The sequence below is a fragment of the Taeniopygia guttata genome, chromosome 1 (assembly GCF_048771995.1).
Source record: "Taeniopygia guttata chromosome 1, bTaeGut7.mat, whole genome shotgun sequence".
NCBI lineage: Eukaryota > Metazoa > Chordata > Aves > Passeriformes > Estrildidae > Taeniopygia > Taeniopygia guttata.
The window spans coordinates 91338244-91362926 of NC_133024.1; the positions used below are offsets into that span (position 1 = coordinate 91338244).

General features: G+C 46.5%; 2 protein-coding genes across 8 annotated transcripts in view; one reads left to right on the plus strand and one right to left on the minus strand.

Moving 5' to 3' along the window:
* Positions 1-5587: 5587 nt before the first annotated feature.
* On the minus strand, positions 5588-12489 carry ING1 (inhibitor of growth family member 1). 4 transcript variants are annotated; one of them, XM_002189837.7, is made up of 3 exons: positions 12084-12489; positions 11183-11873; positions 5588-7239 (listed from the first exon to the last, which is right to left on the minus strand). In XM_002189837.7, exons 2-3 carry the CDS (start codon positions 11322-11324, stop codon positions 6536-6538), a joined length of 846 nt encoding a protein of 281 aa, XP_002189873.2. In that variant the 5' UTR covers positions 11325-11873; positions 12084-12489; the 3' UTR covers positions 5588-6535. The 4 variants fall into 4 exon arrangements, with proteins under 4 accessions (XP_002189873.2, XP_072789739.1, XP_030136153.1 ...); XM_072933638.1 differs by lacking the exon at positions 12084-12489 and having other exon boundaries at positions 11183-12049; XM_030280293.4 differs by lacking the exons at positions 11183-11873; positions 12084-12489 and adding an exon at positions 8953-9575.
* Positions 12490-12766: 277 nt separating this feature from the next.
* Positions 12767-24683, plus strand: part of CARS2 (cysteinyl-tRNA synthetase 2, mitochondrial) — a 43648-nt gene continuing 31731 nt past the window's right edge. Inside the window, exons 1-2 of one of the 4 annotated variants that reach the window (XM_030280268.4) lie at positions 12767-13584; positions 21429-21656. Coding sequence is in view for 1 of the 4 variants with exons in the window: in XM_072933610.1 (XP_072789711.1) it covers positions 20643-20860; positions 21429-21479 (269 nt within the window). In the remaining 3 variants the exon portion in view is untranslated. Of the gene's footprint in view, positions 13585-20540; positions 20861-21428; positions 21657-24683 lie in introns of those variants that run through there. The other 3 variants (XM_030280260.4, XM_072933610.1, XM_030280275.4) reach the window with 3 other exon arrangements.

Consider the following 24683-nt stretch of genomic DNA (forward strand, 5'->3'; position numbering starts at 1 on the left):
GCTGTCTCTTTTCCAATTCCTCTTTCAATTTCCCGATCTCTAGCAAGGGATCCCAGCTGTTGGGCTTCCCTACCTTCCAGTAGGCGACCATCAGCGCCACAATCCCAGCATCGAAGCAACCAGGCAGAAATCCGCTCACCTGGCTGGCGGCTGTAATCTTTCTGCAAGTCTTGAAGTTCTGATGATGTCAGAGACTGTGCAATTTCTGTTTCCTGTTCAAATTTTTTCACTCCTTTCTTTGATTTATTTGTTGAATAACTGGTTTCTTGATCAGACCCTTCCTTTCCTGATGATTCTTCTTTTTCTTCATTTTCTTTTTGTTCTTTTTTTTCTTCCTCCTTTTCTCCCTTTTCTTCCTTTTCTTCTTTTTTTTGTTTTTCTTCCTTTTCTTCTTCCTCTTCTTTTTTTTCTTCTTCTTCTTCCTCTTCTTTTTTTTCCTTTTCTTCTTCCTCTTCTTTTTTTTCTTCTTCTTCCTCTTCTTTTTTTTCTTCTTCTTCCTCTTCTTTTTTTCCTTCTTCTTCCTCCCTTTCTAATTGACAATAAGGACTTGTAACTCTCCCTGTCCACTCTTTCTTTTCCATTACAGGGACAGTTAAAGCAGTTGTTGTGGTCTGGGTTCCTATCTCAACCATCATGTCCTCAAACACAGTTTGGGTCTCTGCATCAGTCACAGTCCTCTGAGAGTACTGAAATGTGGCTCGGTAGGCACAGGCCAGGCCCCAGCACAGGGTGAGAAGCTGCTGGGTTTCATTGGGCTGGGCAAGGCACCCCTCTATCAGCTGATGGGTCAGTTTGTCAGGGTTGATTACCTGCTCATGTGTAAATTCCCAGGCAATGGGAGGTGATAACCGCCCTAGGAACCTGCCCAAATCCTTCCACACACCCTGCCACCCAGGAACTGACTGCTTCAGGGAGCATTTTGATATCACCTCACTCAAAATTTGTCTTCTCATATACCACCATGACATCAGATTCCACAAACCCCATGATACGCTTACAGTACTAATTAAACAGATCATGTAAGGATGAACAAGGACTGCAGGAGCCTGCATAATGAAAGAATCCACATAAATTCCCAGTAGGGAGAGAGAGATGTATTCCCTCATTGTCTCCACAAGATAGCTCCCCCAGCACAGCAAGGCCATCAATGCCAGGGAAAAGCACAGAGCCATTGTTTGTATTAACATGTTCCCAAACTCAGCAAAATAAAGAGATAAGCAGTGCTGCTGGCAAACTGCGATCTGCACAGGAGCTGGCTAGCGGATAACTAACACTACTATAGCATGCAATATATGTGGTGGGTCGACTCAGGCTGGATGCCAGGCACCCACCAAGCCACTCTATCACGCCCACCTTCTCAGCTAAGGAGAGAAAAATAAGATGGAAAACAACTCGTAGGTTGAGATAAGGCAGGTCAGCAAAGCAAAAGCAAAAGGTTGCACATGCACAAGCAAAGGAAAAAAAACCCAAAAGATTTTATTCTCTACTTCCCATCAGCAAGTGATGTCCGGCCGCTTCCTGGGAAGCAGGACTTCAGGAAACGTAGCAGTTGCTCTGAAGGCAAATGTTGCAAATAACAAGTGTTCCCCACTTCCTCCTCCTTTTCCTAGCTTTTTTAGCTGGGCAGACGTCATATGGTATGGAACATCCCTTTGGTCAGTTTGGGTCAGCTGGCCTAGTTGTGTCCCCTCCCAAGACCTTGCCCACTCCCAGCCTACTGATATGGGGGCAGAATGTTGGAGAGACAGTGCTGAGGCTGTGCCAGCGCTGCTCAGCAGCAGCCAAAACTCTGGAGTGCTATCAGCTCCTCTCTAGCTCCCAAGGCAAAGCACAGCGCTGGGAGGGCTGAGCTCCATCTCATCCAGAACCAATGCAGGATCTTAAGACACAAAGTAAACCCACAATTCTCAAGTAAAAGCTGGAAATTTAAATACAGGCACCCATTTTTAAAAGTTTGGTATCACCCACCTTTCTTCTCCTTCCACCACTGGCAGTCTGTTTATAAAGTGAACCAAAGGAATAAATTACTCTGGGAATCCTGGCTGCAACTGGGGAATGTCACCAGCCACCTTGGCCACTAAGGCAGCTTTTCTTCTGTGAGACAAGACAGAGATTCCTTTGATTTTTTTAACTACCAACAAAAATAAATGCTTACTGGGAAAAGTAATCTTGGAAATGTAATCTTAAACTCGGGAGAAAACCTTAATACTGTTTACAGCACTTTCTATACATACTGCATTTGCTCTGCTGCTCTTCCTCACTGTATCATTCCTCATACTTGTTATATTGGGACTTCAGTAACAGCTGGGAAGGTAGGAAACTGCATGGATCATTATTACCTTGATTATTTTCTGACATTACAGTACTCACATTACTCTTTTGATCCACTACTTTTGCTCACACTACTTTTCATACTCAGAAATTACTAGCTCTTTTGAAAATTCATGCACAAGGGTGGGGGCAGGATTCATGTACATATAGCAAATAGGCTATGAGAATGATGATAAATCTAAAACAACAGAATTCACAACAAAGATGCATTGTTTTGAAGCATTTCTCTTACACAATTTTTTATTATATTTTTTTCAACTGTTTACAGTGTTTTTATCTCTTTCATTCTTATTACAATTTAAAAGATTAACTAAAAATACCCTATGAATATTAAAACAGTGGAGCAGTCCAATTCGATTGCATATATTCTGCATACTCCAAGAAATTAGGATACAGGTTATCAGTAACTGTGCTTAATTAGTAAGAAACCTGTTTAAATCTAATGATACACATGGTCAAGGTTGCTGTTGCTCAATGGAGACAGTAGTTCTGCTTGGTTGGGATGCTTTCAGATGGTGTAATTGTTGAAACTGATGCTCTGCTCTGCTGGTTCAGGCTTGCAGTGGTTCTCTCGCTCTCTCCCCAGCTGGCTGGGAACATTTTGCAATTGGAGCTGACATAGCACCCAAAGGGCTCCCTGGCTGATGCCTTTAACTTCCCAACTCGTGCCTCCAGCACCAGTTGTGCACTGCCAGCTGGCCCACTGCACAACAAATCTGCTGCTGAGGACAGGGACGACCCTGGGACAAGGTCTGCTGTCAGCTCCCTTGACTTGAGTGCTGAACTGCCACTTTTTGGTAGGTTGGAAAAGCTTTATCATTAGCTCAAGGGTTCAGCACCACACTACAGACACCCCTGCTACCCCTACCACACAGAAGAGCAGCAATTGCAGCTGCCAGAATGATTTCAATGAGAAGTTTAAGAAGTTTGTGACTCCTGTTGCTATGACTTCCTCCTCAGCAAACACCCAATGATTTTTATACTTTGCATTGATGCTATAACACCTGAGAGCTGTTTACTAAGCTGTGGGAAATGGAGATGAAGCCTTAGCTCAGCTCCTAGAAGAGCCTCCCTCTCACACAAACCTTTTGTTGGCAGCCTCAGTGGCAAAGGGTCACCGAGCGAGTCACATGTTTTCTCAAACCAGACAGATGATCTCCCCAAATCACTCTGCTGGGCAAAATAAGAAAGCTTGCAAAATAGCTGATCTGTCACGCAGAAATAACAAAAATTGGCTCAAAAGATAGAAGTTTCTTGTGGCCATTAAATTCACTGTGAATAACTAAGACAGCATTTTAGATGAAGTACCAAAGCCAGGACAAAGTTTGCAGAGTCAGCAGCGCTTGGCAGTGTGTCAGTATAACACAAGATGGCTCCACTTCCATCAACAAAGAGCCCAGTGCCACTGCAGAGCCCCTTGCACCAACTAATCCTGCCCATCGACTGAAACCAGACCTTTAGGCTGTCCCGTGCCAGTCCACTCAGCCCTCAGGGCCAAGGAGCAGAACAGTGCTGCAGCCTGCAACAGGGTGAGTTGGGAAGATAACACAAGCCTGGGAAAAGGCTGTGGAAAGGGACATAACTCCAAGCTACTTCACAGATCAGCAGCTGTCTTCAGCAAAAAACTGCAAAATGGGAGACCACAGCCAACCTTCAGTAGCTGGAAATATTTAAGAAGCAGTATAAATATGGCTCTACTGATCCATCTACAGCTGAACATTCTTACTGTCCTCTTTTGAATTTTTGTTGTTTCCTTCTGGCTTTTCACATTCAAAATATCCCTCAGAATCAATGCAGACGTTTTGTGAAAAGGCTTGGTTTGAAACCTTGTCTGCACTAGTTCCTATATAAAGTTTCACTGGGGTTTTACTAGTACAGTCCTGCTGCTAAGTATTGATGTTCTCAGCATAGACTGGTGGGAGAATGACAGAAAAGCTGAGGCAGAAAAGACCAAAAACATCAGCACCAACCACAATAACAGCAGGTGGAGAGAGAGAGAGGAGTGGGAAAGACCAGTAAGTGTGTAGGGAGAATGGAAAACCAGAAGGCTTTAGAGAAAAGATTAAAGGAGAAGGAAATGTAAGAGAGTAGAAAAATTACACTCCAACCCCAAACCACCTCCTGGGAGCAGGAGACTGATTCGGAGCAGGCACTTGCCCTGGGCACAGGTGGCTCAGTGTAACCTGAGTCTGAAGGGACTGGAAACATGAATGCAGGTGCACACACTTAGTGCACCTATTTAGAAGTAAAACACGACTACTTGTCACTGTGAACACGTTTGGCTGGCAGGGAATACCCATGCAAAATGATGCAGTGCATTTTGGGGCCCACCAGTACATTTTTAGAAAACACTGAACCCCTTCAGCTGCCTTGTGCTCGGCTAGATCCAAAGCCTTACTTCCTACAGAAAGATCTTCTGGAATACAAGGGTCATTTCAGTGGTATGGTTTCACTGTTCAGGAAACAAAACACCACCATTATACACAGAATGTTCTCAAAAAAAACCCCAAAAAAATCCAAAACAATCCAGCCCCAGGCTCCCATCTTTTTAGGTGAGTCTTTGCCTGATCCACTGGATTTCACAACCTTCACTTCCATGGCCTTCCTGGTCCCGTTCCCTTCTCACCTGGAGAAGGTCCCGTTCCCTTCTCACCTGGATGAAGGCTCCCAGAGTGACAGGGAGATGAAACCTGCTCACCCAGAATGTCAGCCACTCCAGTCATGATGGTGAAGGAAACAGCCTGACCAAGCTTCACTATCCACCAAGGGACAGAGCACTGGATACCTGGCATTGCACCTGGGTCACAGCAGGTATGTTTTGGTATGGGGCGACCATGAAGAATAAAAAGGCCTGCCCTGGAACAGCTGTGGTAATACTTAGAAAATGGCAAAACACAAAAGATCCCAGTAACAGACATGGAGTCATTTATATCCACAGTGAAGAAAGCATTAAAAAACTGAACAAGACCAGCTCTGTACTATTGATTTTCAGATAAATATCTGGGTCTGGGAGTGACTGCAACCACAAAATGAGAAGATTTGGATGGAAAGTTGAATGCTATTTTGGCTCTCCCATGACCTTGCTGGCCATATGTTGTATGAAGATTCTTCATCAGAACTGTAATTTGGTTACCATTACAACAGTTTCAGGGTTCCCAGCAGCAGCTTGCTGGAGCTGCTGAGGTCAAACACAAATTTCTTGGTTTTTTGAGCTATATGAATGATCATTAAACAAGACTGCTAAAGAACCAAACTGTCAAAGTCATTTCATTTATTTCTCAATATCACATCTGTACAATTTTCATACATACAGCAGGAAATGCACATTGGTTACACAATGGCATTTGGCTGCATTTCCAAGTATAATACAGTAAGTGCAACTCCACTTAAAATGTACATTTATACAACTTAAACAAATTAAGGACTGCTACACCACTATCTGTGACAGTATAAAGCTTCATTTATGTTATGTCTCATTACTAAACCACTTCCTGGTTAAATACAAAACATATTCAATCATTTAAAAATGGCCTTTGTGGTACCTGGCCAGCATATAAAATATTTGTTGTTTAAAATTTAACCATTAACTTTTTGTTTTAAAAAATAATCCTCTAAGCCTATTTAAACATTTGCTATTGAACTGTTATACTGACACTTTGTAGCAGGAACCAAATTTTACCCCCTTTTTGTTTGTTCTTGCTTATCACCAAAAGAAGTTACATTGCAATGTATTGCAGCTTTATTCAGATACAGCCAGGTGGTTAAAGTATTTATCAATTTTGCTCAAAAGGTAAATAACATTTTTCATTAAAGAAAACCAAATTACATTTCAGAGATATTTGTCAAAATTTTAATGGGTAGAGTGCTACCAGGACTAAAAAAAAAAAAAAAAAGAAAAAAGATAAAAAAGAAATAAAGAAATAAAGAAAATGATTAATTTATCTTTTAAGAAACACCCAAATATTCTTATAATTTTACTTTTGGAATACATTGGTCCACAGACCACATTCTTGTTACAGCTTACCAAATGAAACCCAAAATTTCTTATTGCCGTCCCTGTAACAGGAATGGTTCAGTTTTAAACCTCCTTTAAAAATATACATTTTACAATCCTTTCACCTCAACAAAGGTGACACTGACAATAAATACACTGGTTTGGTGGGTTTTATCCTTCACTATGAAAAGTCCACAAAGTCCACAAAGTCTACCTGTTGTATGCCCTTTCTTTTTTAGATTTCTCTAATGCCTTGTCCATAGTTTTCTCGTTTTCTCCTCTACATTTGGGGCAGTACCATTTGCCCTTTGGTTTATGGTTGAGTCCCACACAAGAAAAGTGAAACCATTCAATGGGGCACTCATCATTATCACATCCTATCATTTCTCCATAGGAGACTTGGTTGCACAAGCAGTATGTTGGCTCATTAGGGTCAATAGGAAGGTCAGGGGGAGAAGCTTCCCGCTCTGCTTTAGCCTTGGATCGTTTCTTCTTCTTGGATGTTTTTGCTTTCTTCTCCTTTGGTGTTCCTGAGGTGATGTCATCATGATCATGATTATTTGAGGCATTTTCTCGATTCTCATTATTCCGTTGCCTCCTTGATCTCTTGTTGTTAGGCTTTTCAGCCTGTGCGATTGCCTCATTCTTCGACTTGTCCTGGCTGGCTTTCCCGCTGTTTCCAGTGGTGTCATTAGTCTCTTGACAGGTCTCAAACAGTTCCACGTGGCTGTCCACTTGCCTTGTTCTGTTCTCAACGAGCTCCACCATCTGACTGACGATTTGGATCTTCTCGTCCCCCAGTTCCTGACTTCGAATCAAGGCTCTCTGTATGCAGTGCAACATTCTTCTCTTCTGCACAGCATCTGTCTCCCGTTTAAATTTTTCATAGTAGTCATCCAGGTCCTTCAGAATCTCTGCAAAGAAGAAATAAAAACTATAAATATTTTTGACAGGGAGAATGGCAAAACAAAACCTCCCATTTTTTCTTTCATACAGCAAGAACTTCTTGTAACTTGCAGCACGGATCGAAGACAGATGCCCTGAAACTCGTATCTGGCAAGCAGCTCATGACCCCACTGGACTACTTTTGTTCTAGGTGGTCCCACAGGAATGGAATACAAATACTGGTTTAGAAGAAAAAAGTGGCTAAATGTATTTTTATGTATGTTGTTGATAATACTTCCCTTTAAACTTTTCAGTAATTAAAAAGAACTAACTAAACCAACACACATACCATCAAAAGTTCCAAGGTTAACTTCAAAATTAGAGGGGAAATGAATGGATGTTTTCTGTATAAGAACATTAACATTTTCAGTGAATGACAGAGTGGGACAGAAAGAAAGCACAAACCAGTGTAGAAACATGTTCCTGGGTTATTTGACAGGAGATGCAGAAGCACCAAATACATGGTCTGGACCCAAAGCTATTTCATCCAATACCATTGAGATATTTCTGCTGCAAATATGAGGCCATGTAAATCCCTGGATTGCAGAATTTGGATTACAATATCCAGGATGTTTAGGATTATTTTAACACCTATACTTTCTGTAAAATATATGTAGCTATTCCTTAAAGCACATAAACATTATCTTCATTAAATATTTCCTGCAGAGCAGAAAGTTGAAAGGAGGTAAAGTTGAAAGATAACATTAAGATTATAGCCAACAATGGGGATCAGCTAGAGCTTCTGCTTTAAAATATATTACATCCTGAGTTGCACCTCAAGGACTGGTCTGTTTATAAAAAATAACAATGCACAAAGTATGGAAAGTTTCAAGAGTGGCTCTAGAAACCTATTTTTAAGGAGACGTTTTTGAGTTCCATTATGATACACAAATAAACTACAGCATATGGAACACTCAGCACTCCATATTAAGTCCTCAAAAACACATTGAATGTTTTTCCTGCATCTCCTTTCTTCTCTGAATTTTCTCTTTCTCACAGGTTAGAACAGTCTGTCTTAAAGAAGCAACATATATTAAAAATATATATATAAAATCTGACCTCAATTAATCTAACAGAAACCAGGATCTCTCAGACATGCCAATGGCATTAGCAAAACTTTTTTTTATGTATCTGTTATTTATTTATTCATAGGAGAATATGACACATATGCAAACCAAGAGTCACCCTGTGGTTTAGGTTTTGGCTTTCCTTGGCAGAGTTTTTAAACATACATGATTTTCAGTGAAGACATGGAAATATTATGCAAGTTTTACGTCAGATTTTAGAGCTGCAGTTTGTGCTTCACACATTGGTTAAGCATGACCTGTCAGCTGGTTCTGCAATATAACCTATCTGACCAAATCAGTATTCTGATATGTAATTGACCATTTTAAGGAACTGGTGGGGGGTTTTTTTAACCTTAAAAAAAAAAAAAAAAAAAAAAAAAAAAAAAAAAAAAGCGCCCAAAACAATAAAAAAACTACCAAAAAGAAATCCAAACCCAAGATGCCACCAAAAGATCCTTCACACGTACAGCAGATTTTACATTCAGGAAGGCTGAAAAAGTAGTTACTGATTTTCAGTGGCCGAACCGCACAAGTTTTATGCGTTAGGCTTCGGCACTTGACTGATGTCATTAGTTTAACCCATCTGAATCTGTCTCAACACCACAAATCAATTACCGACTGAAGCTCGGCGCTGGGAGAACTTCGGTCTAGCACGGCACGCTGCCGTTCCCGGCGCAGCGGTGCGGGAGGAGCGCTGGCTGCAGGCTGGGACCCTGCAGAGCGTGGCCCGGCTCGGGCGTGTTCGGAATGCCAGACGCGGAGCGGAAGCTGCCGCAGAGCCGAGCGCTCCGCTCCGAGCCGGGAGCGCGCTGCCCGCTCGGCGCCGACACAGCCATCGCGGCCGTGCCGCGGCTCGGGGCTGCTGGGCTGCCCGCCTCGGCAGCCTCGGTTCACGGCAATGCCAGGAGACCGCGCTGCAGCGGCGGGAGGGCAAAGCTGCGCTCCGAGCCGTCAGCGACCGCACGCTCCCGGCACCACAAACGCCTCTCAGCCGGAGGGAAGCCGTGCCGCCGGAGCCTGGCTCCCAGCGCAGCCCCGCAGCCTCACGGGGGCTGAGGCGCCGCGGAACCACGGCGAGCCGGACACGGGCGAGGGCCCGGCCTCCTCCCCGCCCCTCTGCGGCGCGCGAGGCCGCCCCGGAGGTGACGGAGCCGCCATTGTTCTCGGGCAGGAAACCGGGACGTCCCCGCGGAGGTCCCGGGGCCGCGGGGGGGCGGGGCGACCCCGCCCCCGTCGTCCCGAGCGGACCCTCCCGCGGTAACGAACGCGTGATTGACACGGAGCCGCGGCCAATCACGGCGGGCGGCAGCGCGCTCGCACCCGCCCCGTCCGGCCAGTCACGAGCGAGGCGCGGCTGGAGCAGCGGCGCCCCCCCCACCCCGAGACACGTCAGTCACTCTCCGGACGGCCAAGGTGGCCCCGCCCCCTGCTGCGAATCCGGCCAATCAGAGCGCGCCGGCCGGGGCCGGCCGAGATATTCAAATCAACCCCACGGAAAAGTTGCTTCTCGAAACGTCACGACGGGGCGGGGGCGCGAGACGGGCCGGCCCGGCCCCGGAGCCAATCCTCGCGGGGAGGCGGGGCACGGCCCGCCCGTGGGGACGCCCCCGCCCTATCACTGCCCCCGATGGGCGTGGCCAACCGCGATATGCTAACGAGGTCTGCCTATAAAAACCGCACGGACGCCCCTTCCTAGCACAGCGCGGAGGTGCCCGCTGGACGTGGTTTGGTGGAGCGCGGTGCCCGCTCTGTCCTTTTCTTCCATTCCCACCCCCGACAAGCTCCCGCGGTCTCCCGAAGAAGTTTCCCCCGGACCCTTCCCCCGGGAGCTGACGGGCTCCCATGGTGAGCTGCCCGAGGAGCGGCTGAAGCAATAGCAGGCAGGGCTCGCAGCCCGCCGCCCCTAAGGCCACATGCACGGGTGCGCGGGCAGGGAGAGGGGGTCCCCCCTCCTGGCACCCCGGCTGTCACCGATACCTGCGGCACAGAATAAAGCGCCCCCCCAACCCCCCCCCCCCTTCCCGAGCGGACGCTAGCGACCAAGTGACAAAGCTGCCCCGAGTCCCGCAAACCGGCCTCCCCTTCCTTCCCTCCGCCCGTGGGGACGGGGACGGCGTGCCCCGGGCGCGGGGAGGGAGGGGGGCGTTCAGCCCAGCCGCAAACGCGACCGTGTGTGTCGTCGCCCCCCACTCACACCGCACACGCCGGTCCTGCCCCCTCGACCCCCCCCGCCCAACGGAGCGGGGCTGTTTTACCGGGTGAAACGAAACCCACCGAGGAGGGAGCGAAGAAAGCACACCCTGCCCCCCACTCTCGCCTAACCCCCCTCTCCTCCCTCCTTCCTTCCCTCCCTCCTTCACTAGCTGCCTCTCTCCCCTACTACAGCCATAATGAATACTGTACATTCCTAAATGTTGTGCTGTAATCTCTTCCCCTTCTATCCACCCAGCACTTTCTTCCGTACCCCCAAACCCTTCCACCTCAGCCCCACGGCCAGGGACGGCCCCCCTTTGTGCACCGCACACCCCACTTCCCTGCCCCCGCCTTCTTGGCCAGCAATTTACACAGAAAAGCAGAGTCCTTGCTTAGTAAGAAAAGCCGGAGACCTTTTGTTCCGCCCCATGACAAGAGCTAACGCTGCAGATCAGTCCCCCTCTCTCCTCGGATCTTTCCTCCCGGCTTTCTTCCTCCTTTTACCTCCCAAAAATAAAGCTACCATCCCTGTGGGGTGCAGAGGGGCAAACGGAGCCGAGGCTCAGCTCTAAAGAAAAGAAAGGGAAAGACACCCTTCCCCCCGAGCCCCAAGCCACACACACGGACACACACATATATAGAAAACACTTACCTTGATATTTGGCGTCAATTTCCCTCATCAAGGAGACATTTCTCTGCAGATCGAAGGGCATAGACTCGATGGAGTCCAGATAATCCTCCACATAGTTCACTAGGTGAAGCTGGTCTCCGTTTGCAGGACTCAACATTTTCATCCGGCAAAGAAACAAAAATCCTTCCCCACACCTCTCAGCGCGAGAGCAAGTGCTGCTCCCTTCAAAGACGGTAACCCCGATGAAGGTCTCACTCCCTGTCCACCTCTCTCGGTAGCTCCCCCCAAAAAAACCGAGGGAAGCTACATCTGACTCCTCTTGTGTGAAAAAGAGGGAGAGAGAGACACACACACACCCTCCGCTAGTCCCCTACAGCCAGCAGCAGCTGATTGAATGGCTGTCGTTGTGGGTAATTCACGAAGGAGGTGGTAAGAACAATCAGAGGGATTTGTGTGTGTGTGTGTGTGTGTGGAGGGGAGGGGGGAGGAGGAGGAGGAGAAAGGAGCGGGGCTCAAACCAGCTCCTCCGAAACAATCTGGAAACAAAATGTGCTCTGCAAAGTGTCTGTCAGAGGCAGCGGCAGCCCCTCTGCCTGCGCCAGCGCCGCTCTGCTCCGCTTCTCCTTCGCTCCCCCCTTCCCCGCTCTCCTCCTCACCGCCGCCGCCGCTCCCCGGCGATATCAACGCAGCCTCCTCGCTCCCATACGCCGCGCTAGATCCAACGTGGAAAACCCAAATACCAGTTTCAAACACTTGGGAAACATTCGGCCTCGCCAGCCAGGGCGCATGCGCTCTCTCCCAGCGCTGTGTACACACACACACACACACTCTCTCTCTCTCTCACACACACTCACCGCACACACTCAATCCCTTCCCCCGCCCGGAACCTCCGCATATCCATCGTCCCGCCTCCCTTACTCACGTTCGGGGAGGGAGGGAAGGCGGCGGGGATGCGGGCCGAGCCAGGGGGCGGGCGGCGCAGCGCCGGCGTGGGCGTGGGGTGAAGGAAACCCCGGGGAAGGCGGAGGCTCCGGTGAAGTTGTGCAGCGGCTGCGAGGCGAGCGGCCCGCGGGGAGGCTGGGGGGATCGCGGGGGCAAGTGAATGCTTTTGCGGTAGGGTACCGGGACTTTGGAGGAGTCTCGCCTCCTGCCAGCTCGCCCCGGGATGGAGCGGCTCCGCAGGCTTTCTTAGGAGAGGGGAACACTGAGAAGCACGCGATCCCCGCGCTGCAGGCAGGGCTGTGCCCGGCGCGGCGCCGGACGCCGAGGGGAAACGGGGAGCGTTCCGTCCCTCCCTCCTCAGCGGGCACCCGCATCCATCACCCCGCGGCGCCTGACAGCCGCCCCAGCCAATCAGCGCGCCCTTCGCGTCCCGCCCCGCGGTTCCCTCGGCCAATCCCCGCTGTGACACCGCTGCCCGGGATACCGCGCGCCGCGGCAGAGGGGGCGGTAACGCCCGAGGGGAGGGGGCGGGTCTGCGCACGCGCGATTCCTCTGGCGACGGGGAGAAAATGGAGCCGTTAGGGACCCAGCGTGCCTACGTTTCCCAGCGGTCCCCGGGCGGCTGCGCATGCGCGAGGCAGGGCTGGCTGGAAGGCGGGAGGGGAGGAAGGGAGGATGAGGGTGGCCGCCGAGCGAGCTTGCTGCGGCTCCCTCAGCCCGCGCAGTGGTGAGGGAAGGGTCACCGGGAGACGCCGCCGGCGGCTGCGTAGTAGAAGAGGCCGGCGGCGGAACGCCCCCGCCCCGCAGGGTTGCCGGCGGAAAGGGCTCACTGCCGGCGAGGAGGAGCAGAAGGGGCGCCCGGGTACAGCCCTGTGCTGCCCGTCTTCTCCCCGCCACAGTGACCGGCGGTCGTGCGGAGGAACTCCGCTCTCGGTCAGCATCGCCTTTGTGTCCCGGAGCCGCTGCCGTGTCCCGGAGCCTGCAGGCACCGGCTCTGCCAGGATCGAGGAGCGGGGAAGGCGGGGCTGGAAACACCTACCCCAGCTCTGCTGAAGCAAAACAACGTGCGCTTTCTGCCTCTTGTTTTTTTTTACAGACGTCACTGGCAATCCCCTAATTTAGGGGAGACTGAGTCATCGCTTCTGAGCGGCCAGACTCGCTGGTGCAGGCGCTGCTCGGCGAGGCCCTGACGCTGCGGGAGCGGCGGCCTGGTGGGCACCTCAGCGGCTCAGCCCCTGCTAAATGGTTTTGCTGGTGCCATCAGCTTGGTGTGTGAACGCCAGAATTGGGGCTTTCAGGGAAGAACAGGCAGCTGTTTAGCAATACTTCCAGTATCCTCCCTTCCACCCTCCACTGGGAGACATGCCCCCATAACTTTCTGAGGAGTGGAGACGGTACCACAGACCAAACTTTTTGAACTGATACCGACCCACTGCTTCGGGCAGATGTCAGAGGCACTTCCTTGTTTTCTGAAGATCCCTGTAAGTTCTCCCGTTATTTTCTTCCTCTCATTTGCTGTTTCCAGGAGTTGCTGCAAAAAAATTAGTTGCTGAAGTAAACCTCACATACACAAGATCTCAGGTTTTTAACTTAGAAGCACCATGGTGTTTAGGCAGTGCTCCAAGCCAGTGTTTCTGGACCTGTGTGCTTTGGTTTACTGCGGCATAGAGTTGTCTAATGGCTGCACTAGCCTGGGAATAGGTATTCCTATTCCAATTCTAGATTGTTGGCACCTATCTGGTAGTTAAAGCCTTCTTGCCTTCAAGAAGGTGAGCCACTGTCAGCAATTAAAGGTAGTTAACAGTCCCCTGGGTAGTGTAAGAATTCATGCCAATAATTATGACTCAGTAGAGGCAATCCATCTGTAAAGAATACAGATGAGTCCTAAAAAGAGTCATTCTTGCAAAAAAGGTAATCATCATTCTAGATGCACACAGGTAGTTACACATATGAATCAGAAATTATTTTGTAAAAGTACCTGCTAATTTACTAAACATGAAGTTTTTTCCCCCCTCTTAGAAGATTAAAAAAAGAAAAATTAGGAAGGGAAACGCTGAAGTGTAATAGTAGCCTGCTAAGTTGCTGCAATACTATCTTTCAACAAAAGTATTGATAGTTCAGATGTGCTGAGTTTCGAGAACTTGGTATCATCTGGCTCTTAAAAGTCTACTAGATCCTCCTCTGTTAGCTTCTTATATGTTACTAGAAGAGTGACAGAGAAAACCATCATGGGATTTTGCACAAGTCCTTGGGACAGGAAGAGGCTGAGCTCCCCTGATAATGCATTTGGTATCCTCTTTGAAGGTCCTCTTTTACAGCTCTTCAAGATGATGCTCAGCGCTTTCTGTAGTGCTGTAATGAAATATATACCTGTACCCAGAAATACCAATTCTCTGCAACCCCCTCTAAGCTCAGCAGCAGGTCAGCCATTGTTTTAGGAAGCTGGCAGGGGAGGGGGGAAGGGAAGGACAAAATCAGGTGTTATGAGTACAACTCTAGGGTGGAAAGTTTTAGAAGGTATGGAGCTGATGCCCACTGCTCATCTCTGCTTTTTCTCCTTTTCCTCTGGTTTCTTCTTATTTGGCCTCTTGTCTCTGACCTACAATAGGTGAGAGATGGGAGATTTTGAATAGAGTTTCAGATGTTTTTTTCATATTAGGGGCCCATTTCTTACCCTGGAGAAAACATTTACAAGTAGAAGTGAATGTCATGAATCAAAGAAGGAAGAGACTCTTGGGCTTCATTTTCTTCCTATTTCCTGTATTTGACTAGAGGATAAAAGTATGTATCTCTTCTCCTTTGGCTCCCAAGCCCCTTTGCTCTGTTTATGAGAAATCTTTCCTATTTAGAAACCCAAAGAGGTTTTCAGAAGTTTCTTGAAGCTGTTGCCTTACTACAGATCTAAACTCACAGCAATTGGAATCAAGGGAACTTATAACCAGATCAACAACTTGCACAACAGCTGTGTCATATATATATACTATGTGTGTATATACAAAATATACTTCACATAATAGAAATGTTTTAGTAATTATAGTTTTTCCACTCATTATGGTTATCCCAGCTTCCCAGCTAATCAGCACAAAGTTCAGAATACTTGATATGAGGAACAGAAAATCCCAAACCTCCAAATGTTCCACAAATGCACATACTGCATAGCTGATAGGAGGAATTCTGCCTGCCTCCTTTCTCCTTCTCTGCCTTAGCTGAATATTGCTGTATGAAATACTATGTAATCATTACAGCTGTGTCTCTGTTAATTAGAAGTAATAGTGTCTTCTGATAATTTGTCATTATACTTTATAGTACAGACAAATCAGATGGGCTTATTCCTCCTAATGAATTGCTGTTTCCACACCATTTAATAGCTTAATCCCTCTTCTATAGTTACATATGCTTGGAGGGGTTTTCCTTGCTTGTTTGTCTGTTTATTCTTTACGAGGCTAAATTCATGCTTATGTGGATGATGGCAATATAATTTTACAAGTCTGTTCCTTTTGCTTGTGGTTGTAAGTTTTGAGACAAAAGTACAAACAATTAACACGCAAGATGAGCAGAGCTGAGGTTTGCAAATATGAAGACCAGCAGAGTCATGGCTCACCCTCTCATGCAATATGCATTGGCTGTGCCCTGGATAGTATATACTGTTTACAGATATTTAGGCAATAATTACCTGTTAATGTCACCAAATAATGTTGGATGAATAGATTCTAAAATCTGCAAAACAAATGTAGTTGTGTTTGTCCTTTTGCAGCCCAATATAGGCTCAAGAACTTAATGAACTTTCCAAATGCCTACCTAACATTGGCCTGCCATTCTAAACTTCTCCCTTTTTTTATCAAGTATTTCACATCTCTTCTGCTTGCCCCAAGGCAGTTGCACTCACTGCCTCTTCTCACACCTATTTTCTGACTACTGCCTTCTTTTTCTTTTGTGCTGCACTGGTGCACTTCCAAAGCATAGTGATCTTAAACAGTATTACACTGACATTAAAGGTCAGCAAAAAATTTTGACTGGCACAAGTAAATGTGCATTGCATTAGAAAGCCAAGGCAAATGCATCTGAGTTGTCCCAGAGCGTCACTAGAATGAACACAGATCAAGGGCAACATATTCCATGGGCTTTGCATTCCTTTAGTGAATTCAAGAGAGATCTACCTCAGCAGTTGGCGACCACTGACAAAGACACTAATCTAAAACCTGACTGAATTCATACCAATCCTCAGACTTGTTTCTGTCAGCTATGGTGCAGGACCTAAACACTTCCAATGAAAAACAGGCAGTGTATGTCAGAGCAGTTGGTGGGTAGGTTTTCTGAACAGTAGTAGGTTGTGTTAAAAGCTAATAGACTTGTGGTAAGAGCAAGAAAGTTTAATTGGTTAAATATGGCCACCACCAATGAGTTTTCTCTTGCAGTGTTACTCCCTGTCCCCATAATGACTCTTTTCAAATAGGTTTCTCAAGATGATTTCTCTTTTATGAAACATACTCTTCACCTTGCAAATATTTGGTGGAATGGCCACTCAACATTTACAATATTTTTGAGCCAAGCACTTGTAGTAAGATTGAGGCAATTTTCAGTCTCCTTTTAAAAATCAAACAAGATTGTGGCACAAACCAATAAGCCCCTAGATTTTGTAAAAATAAAAAGACTATAAAAGTTTAGTCAAAATGTGTCTGTAATTACAGATTACTACAGAGCACCAACAGAAATTCAGTCCACTGCAGTGACTGTAGCTCATCTTTGCTTCTGGTTTGCAATTTGTCTTTATAACCTTTGCCCCCATATTTTCTCAGGTTCAGGCTTCCTTGCAGGTTTCTCAACTAGAACTTGATGAGAAGGGCCACAGATACTGGAAACATGCTCTTGCTTAGCACAGCAAATGCAACCTTTTTCCTGTCAACAATTCTAAATCGGTGTGGTTGAATTTTTTATAAGAAAAAATACAGCATCTTTAGCAGTGAGGGGAAACTAAAAAATAACAAAGCATGTGTCTCCTAATGCTACATGGAAATGGAAAATTGTTTTTAGCTTTATTCATGTATAATACAAAATATGCATCTTACCTCTGGGGGCAAATGTTATGGGTATTCCTGGGACTGGAAACTGGAAAATATAGAAGCCAGGCAAGCCAAAATCCCCAAAAATCCTCCCTGCTCACCACAGAAATGTTGCCAGCAGTGCTGGTGGACAGCACACACAGCTGTGCTTCTGACAGACTTCCTTCTTGATCAAGGATGGAAGGGAAATGTACATACTGCCTTCTTACACACAGAGATAAAGGAACAGAAAACATAGAGATCCCTTCTAAGGTGTTCAGGAGTTACACTTTTACCTTTGAGTTTCAGTTTTTGATTTAAAGGAAGTTTTAGCCTTGATGACTCCTAAGAAAAACATGAGAACATGACCTGACACTATTAAATCCATGTGTGTCCTCTTGAGACAACAGTTTACCTGAAGCTCAGACAGACATACCACAGTGAGATTGTGACTAAGAGCTGTACTGCTCTGCAGATCACATTTCCTCTTGGCTATTCAGCAAGTACTGAAGTAACAGGAGTACAGCAGGCCCAGGCCTGGCACTGATCATGTGTACCTTGGCTCCAACTGCTCACAACCACCAAAGGCATCTTCTACTCCAGGTGGAAGCAAAAGTCTCCTTATGGCATGACATCTTTTGCTGCTATTCTGCCTTTCTGGTAGATGACTTGTGTCCTTGCACATGTCCCAGAGCAGGAGTACATAGGTGACATAAAGTGGAGGTATGCTTACAGCCACAGACCAATTGATTCTGAGAATGCTGGTATTGTTAACGTGAATAATTTATGTTTTTTATCCACCAGGATTAGTTTTGCTTTTATTTGAAACTAGGTTCTTTTTGTACTTCTGTGTTTGTAGAACACTTTCCACCATTCCACTGGATGTATTCTATTGCATTAAATCTCAAGCGTGAATGATGTAAGCTGTTTATTTCAGACATTTATTAATTGTGACTTTTCCCACCGTCAGAAAAGAACATTTTACAGCAGCACAGTTTTGGGACTAAATGCTAAAAGCCAGTCTGGCTAGCACAGACACTAAGCCTTCTGAAACCAATGGGAAAGAAAAGGCTCTTGCATTCTTCTGATCTGTTGGCAGTTTTATCCATGATAGCTATACCTGGAATTAAGCCTAAAAAACATCCATTGTTACTTAGTATTGATTTGTACTCTGTCAAAGTGCTTGGAACTGTACAGAACAAAGAAGACAACACAGTTAATGACAACTCTTAACTAGATGTGTTTTGAACAGCAAGACATCAAAACCAGCTCATTATGGAAGCTGAAATAATTGGCTTGTGAAGCTTCCTGAGAAACATACAAAGCAAACATTTACAAAGGTTATTGGATGGTATCCTGAATTTCATCCTAGGTAGTCTTAAATTAACAAGCCCATAAAATTGGTTTCTTATTTGATCAAAAAGTTCAGATTGTTAAATGACAAATTCTATGGAAAGTACCTATTAAAAGGAAAAGGAAACATATGCCACTGGTAGGGCTTTATAGCTGATATGATCTAAAATTAAGTAAGGTGTAGACAGACATCAAGTATTATGTAAAAGCAATAATTTTAAATGATCTTATTACTTATGAGAAAAATCTCTTAAAGTCATCCCTGGCAGATAGAAGAAGAAACAATACAAACACTTCTGTGAGGCAGCTCACCACAGGCAACCTGCAACACCCAGTCCAGAAAAGCTGTGAGCGTTCAGTATTACCTTCCTCCCAAAGGCCAGCAAGGTGCCTTAGCAGGTAATGCAGTGGTCTGAGAGATCTGAAAAGGGTCTGCCTTGAACAGCCTGTTTAGAGGATTGTGTGGAATACAGGAGCAGGACAGACAATGTGCTGGCACTGGCAGTTCACTCATCTCTCCTTGTACAAGAGCAAGGGTGGCCACAATTGGAGCTCACAGGCCTTGAGTTCAACACATGCCAAGAGGGTGCTTCCTAAAGATGCACTAGACCTGCAGTACTCCTTGGCAAAGCCTGGGATTGATGTGGGTTCACAGAGAATGGGGAAATTAATGGTACAGAAATCTATGAGGATGGGTTCAAAAACTTGGGGGGGTGAGGCAAAAAAAAAAAAAATCACAAGATATTCACCTGAGGATGCCATCTGGTTGGAAGCTGGGAAAATATCTGGGAAAATATACACAGAATCATAGAAAGGCTTGGGTTGGAAAGGACCTTAAGGATGATCCAGTTTCAACCCCTCTGTCATGAGCAGAGAGACCTTTCACTTAGACCAGGTTGCTCAGAGTGCCATCCAACCTGGCCTTGAACACTTCCAGGGATCGGGCATCCACAGCTTCTCTGAGCAACCTGTTCCCAAACCTCCCTACCCTATGAATAAAGAATTTCTTCCTAACATCTATCTAAATCTGAGTTCAAAACTGTTCCCCCCGCCCCGTTCTATCACTGTCTGTACATGTAAATGGTCGTTCTCTCCTTTTTTTTTTGTAAGTCCTCTTTAGTTACTGGAAAGTGCTGTAAGGTCTCCCTGGAGCCTTCTCCAGGTTGAACAACCATAGCTCTCTCAGCCTGTCTTCATAGGATACCTGTTCCATCCCTCTGATCATCTTTGTGATTATAAGCTTGTGGAATTCTCACTTGTTTCCTTGGTACCTGCTCATAGTCACTTTTGGAAACAAGGTACTTGTTCAAAAATCCTTTTAGTACCCTTATGTCTGTTCCATTACACTGTTATTCATTCTAGTTGAGTAGCTTATAGTTTCCCAGTTGGTTCAAAATACTGCAGCCAGTTAAGCTCCATTTTCTTGATATGCTCTGAAAGAAAGAAAAAAAAAAATCCCCTATGAGGAAGCAGACCTTGACAGTCAGCTGGGATAAAGGCCAGGGTACCTCACCAAGTACTCGGCAGCACTTGCTGTCATTTTTGAAAATGTCTAGGTCAGGTAACACTTTATACAAGTATGTGGGAGTCAAGGGGTGCATTAAGTGTTTTCTGAGACTGATTTATGAAGTGTTTTCTGAGACTCTGATTTATTATTTGCTATAAAGTAAAACACAAGAATGTCACACCATGTTTTATTTTGAAGAGCTAACAGGCTGCCAGCCATTCTCTGACCTGAAAGGCAATGCAAAGATAGATTCACTTCCTAAAGTGACCGAATTGACTTGCCACAGTGGAGACCATTATGCTGAATTAGTCACAGATTTCCTACAACCGTTTCCCTTAGAAACCTCGCTACGAAGAAGCCGCGCTGGGGTTACACCGAAGCACAAGGCCAGGTACGCGCGGTGCCAGCGACACCGGGCCGGCGCAGGCCCGCACCCCCCGCAGCGCGGCCGGGGCGGGGCGGAGCGGCCGCGGCGCTGCCCCGCGGCCCGGCGGGAGGCGGTGGGCCGGCCCGGCCCCGCCCGCAGGCCCCGCCCCTTCCTGCGCCCCGGCGGCCGCGGTCCGCTGCGGGTCCCGCGCAGGCGGCGCGGCTGTCACGGGTTTGTGCCGCTGCCCCCCCGCCGCCGGGCAGCGTGCGGGCCATGCTGCGCGGGGCGGCGGCGGCGGCCCGGCGGTGCGGGCTCGGGCTCGGGCCCGCTGCCGGCCGGGGGCAGGCGGGGGCGCGGCGGTGCTCGGGCGCGGCGCGGCGGCGGCGGCAGTGGGCGCCTCCGGCGGGGCGCGACAGCGGGATCGTGGCTTACAACAGCCGGAGCCAGAGCAAGGAGCCGCTCGTGCTGGCCACGGAAGGAGTGGCGACCTGGTAGCGCCTTGCGGCGCGGCGGGCGGGCCTGGGGGTGGCGGGGTGACAGGAGCGGTTTGTGTCCGGAAACAGCTCCTGTGTCCAGTTCTGGGCCCCAGTACACGAAAGATATGGAGCTACTGGAAAAGGTCTAGCGAAGTGTCACAGAGGTGACCAGAGGACCGGAGCACCTCTCTTGCTAGGAGAGACTGCAGTAGCTGGGCCTGTTAAGTCTAGAAAAGACTGAGAGGGGATGTCATCAATCCATATAAATATCTCGAAGATGGGTGTCAAGAGGATGGTGCCAGGCTCCTTTTGGCATTGCCTAGTGGCAAGAGTGGCTATAAACTAAACCACAAAAAGTTTCACCTCAGCATGGGAAATAACTTCTTTATGTTGAGGGTGGCAGAGCACTGGGAAAGGCTGTCCGGGTGGCTCCTGGAGTTTCCCTTTCTGCAGAAATTCAAAACCTGCCTGCACACATTCCTGTGTCACCTGCTGTAGGTGATCCTGCCTTGATAGGGGTTTGGACTGGGTGATGTTCCAACCCTGACAAGTCTGTGATTCTGTTTGCCTCCCCTCTCTGCAGGTACAGCTGTGGGCCGACAGTGTATGACCATGCACACCTCGGGCATGCCTGGTGAGTCGTGGATTGCAGCATGGGGCCATCCAGGCAGATACACAGTGCTGGACACCCCCGTGCCAGTGGTGCCAGGGGATCCAGGTGGATACATGGTACTGGACATCCCCAGGCTGCAGTGTGTGTCCGAGACTGGTGACACGAGGCCCAGCCCTTCACCTCCTGTGCTGTGCAAAGGTCAAAAGTCTGTTTGTTATGTATTTTTTCCTCTTGGGCTGGGGTAGTCTGTAAAGGGGCTGTTGGTTCTGCTGCCTGACTGAGGCAGAGACAGTGCATGTCTTTGTCTGGGGAAGAAGCATTAGGAATGTGTGCAGTTTGTTTGGGTAGGGTGAGTTGTTACAAATCATATCAGCATAATGTGCTCATAATCTCATGTGGAAGAGTCCTCATCCTGGAGCAGAGCCTCTCAGCTGTGTGAAAAGAGTTTCACCACAGGTTTAGCTGGGACACTGTGTTTCCACCAAGGAAAAGCCATGCAGAACTGGCTAATAGAAAGGTACTTTCAAGATTCACAGATGAACACATCGCATCTTAAATCTCAGAAAAGTCAGGTAGCTTAAAGGCCTTTTTGCAGAGTAACACTGCAGTGGCTTACTATGTTAAAAACAAAAAACCAATCCAGAACATCACAGGTTTTTCTCTGTAGTTCATTAGGATTGTTAGAACAATAAGCTGGTTTCATTATAAGTAACTTTGAAAAAGTACTTTAAATACACCAGAAGAGGCTGCTGGCACTTGTTTCAAAACAGCACACCTGATGAGTAGACTTTGCAGGATGTGTGCTATTCCTGTAAAACTGAGGGGGGTTGCAGCAGCTCAAGCTGCTCTTAAGGTTCTGTCTCTGCATTCTTAAAGAGCAAGTTGTGTAGGACTCTTTGGAAGAGCAGGGGTTTATCAGATAATTGCCATCTGTATGAATATCAGCTGTTGTGCATTTCAGTAACTGAATAATTCCTGTTCAATGTAAGGGATTTCACAGCTTCTCATCCTGTCTCAGCTTCATTCAGAAACTTGTGTTGAATCTTGTTCATGTTGAACTGATCCATCACAGTAACTGCACAACTGCTGCCTTGTTCTATAAAAAGGAAGACTTAAAATACCAGTTATCTGAAAGTACTGTTGTCAATGCTAATGTTAATGCTACTGTACTGTTGTGTATATGTTGTGGTGTCTTTTTCCTCCTTGCTTTTGTTGAGTCTCAGCAGAAAACTGACCTAGCTTTTTACTGATGAACTAAAAATCAAGAACACCATATCTTGGACGTGTTGTTTGTACTTAGTAGTTTCAGGGGAACTTCTTTTATTTGAAAGTCATAGTAATTTGTGTATTTAAATCTACAGCTCATTGAGATACAGGCTCCATTACAGTTTACCTTGAAATAATTATGATTTAAAATCATCACTTGAAAGTAACTGTGTAAAATAGATGGTTATAAGTTACTTGTCTTTTTCCCTCAGTTGAAGTTCCCTAGTGTGGTAGGGCCTGTCTTCCCTGACATGGTGTAATAGGGAAGGGAATTGCAGAGGTGCTTCTGTCCTAAGGGGTATAGATGACCTAGAGGTGGAGGATGGAGAATTTCACCCTTTGGTCTTGCAGTTCTCTGTGGCTTTTAAATGTCTGGGTTTTTTTTTCAGTAGTTCTCTTGCCCTCAGACTTTCTTGATTAAAAGAGGGAATAGAAAGGCCTTGCTTACACTTGCCTGTTTTTTTAACCCATCTTTTCTTACCCATGTCTAAACTAGCAATTTCAAGCTTTCCCACTGTGGAGGTTTGCCATACATCTGTGTCACCCGCGTCTGACCTCTTCACATGCTAATTTAAGAAAGAATGGTTAGTGCTGAATATTGCCTTTGGTGTATCATGCAGATACACGAGGTATAAGTCTTTCTTTTAGCACCTCTTTAAGCACCTTCATGTGTTGTTCCTGTTGCCTGACAAGGTATCTGCACTGAAGACCTTTTGCTCTCTTTTTTCATCAGTTAAACCCTCCAGGGTGGGAGGAGTTGGCTATTTCTTTCCAGTCTCTCTGGTCTTACACATGTCAGTGTTGACATCCTGTTGCTCAGCTGATTTATTCAGGATGGTGGAGCACTCGTGGTTCTATTTATTTATTTATTTATTTATTTATTTATAAAATGGAATCTTTTTTCCCCCAGTAGCTAGGTCCAAACATAGAACAGCTGAACTGTATGCTGCTGTTGGGGGCCAGGAGAGGAACTGGGAAACAGCATAAAGTCAAATGGAGTGGTGGCTGTTGCTGCTCTGCTACTCCTGTTAAATACCATCATTTTGTTGTATTCCTGCCACATGTTCTCTTCTCACTAGAATTCCCTTTTTTTCTCCTCTGTCTTACATTTGACTCATGTCAAACACAGCAAATGGAGCAGGTAATAAAGCAGAAATGAATAATAGAAATGAATTTGAAATCCTTGAGGAGAATTTGGAAATAATGGCATTATTTTTCTTCTGTCCTCTTTCCATTCCACAAGGAGTTCTTATTCCTCTAAAAAATTTAACATTCTCTAATACGTTGTGCTTCCAATGTTAAAAACAGATGCTCTGTCTGCCTACATATGACATCCAACACCCCATTCTATATAGAGAAAAAAGTAAGACAGGCAAATAATACTATTTTTTTACCCAGTTCTGGGTCTGACCTTGATTTTACTGGTTTGACCTGCAGCCTGGTTGGCATTGAGGTCCATGGCTGAATCTTTGAAGTAAGAGTAAAACCAACCATGAGAGATTTCTCTTGCAAGTGCTCTTCCAGCCCCAATCTTGACTGTCTGTTTTGGCTGTTTTTTTTTAATCAGTCCTGAAGTGGTAAAGACCCTGTGGTATCTGGAAATCTGCTCTTGCTCTTGCAGAGTTTCTTCCATTAATTCAGTTGGAAGATGAGAGGAGAGGGAACAGTGTGAAATTTGTGCCTGCTCTGGGAACAGTGACTGCAGGGCTGTTAAATCTAATATCAAGCTTTTGATGCTGGCGTTGTTCCTCTGAACAGGATCCAAAGGCCAATTTAATATTCTTATGGAATCGTGTCACCACATTAGATCAACCTTACTCCCAGTGAGCTGCTATTCATTAAAAACTATCTCCCTGGCAGCAAGGCTTAAAAAAAATTCTTTTTTCAGCATGGGCACGGCACAAACAACAACTAAAAGTATTTTTCTTCATCAAGATATTATGCATCCATAAATCAGTA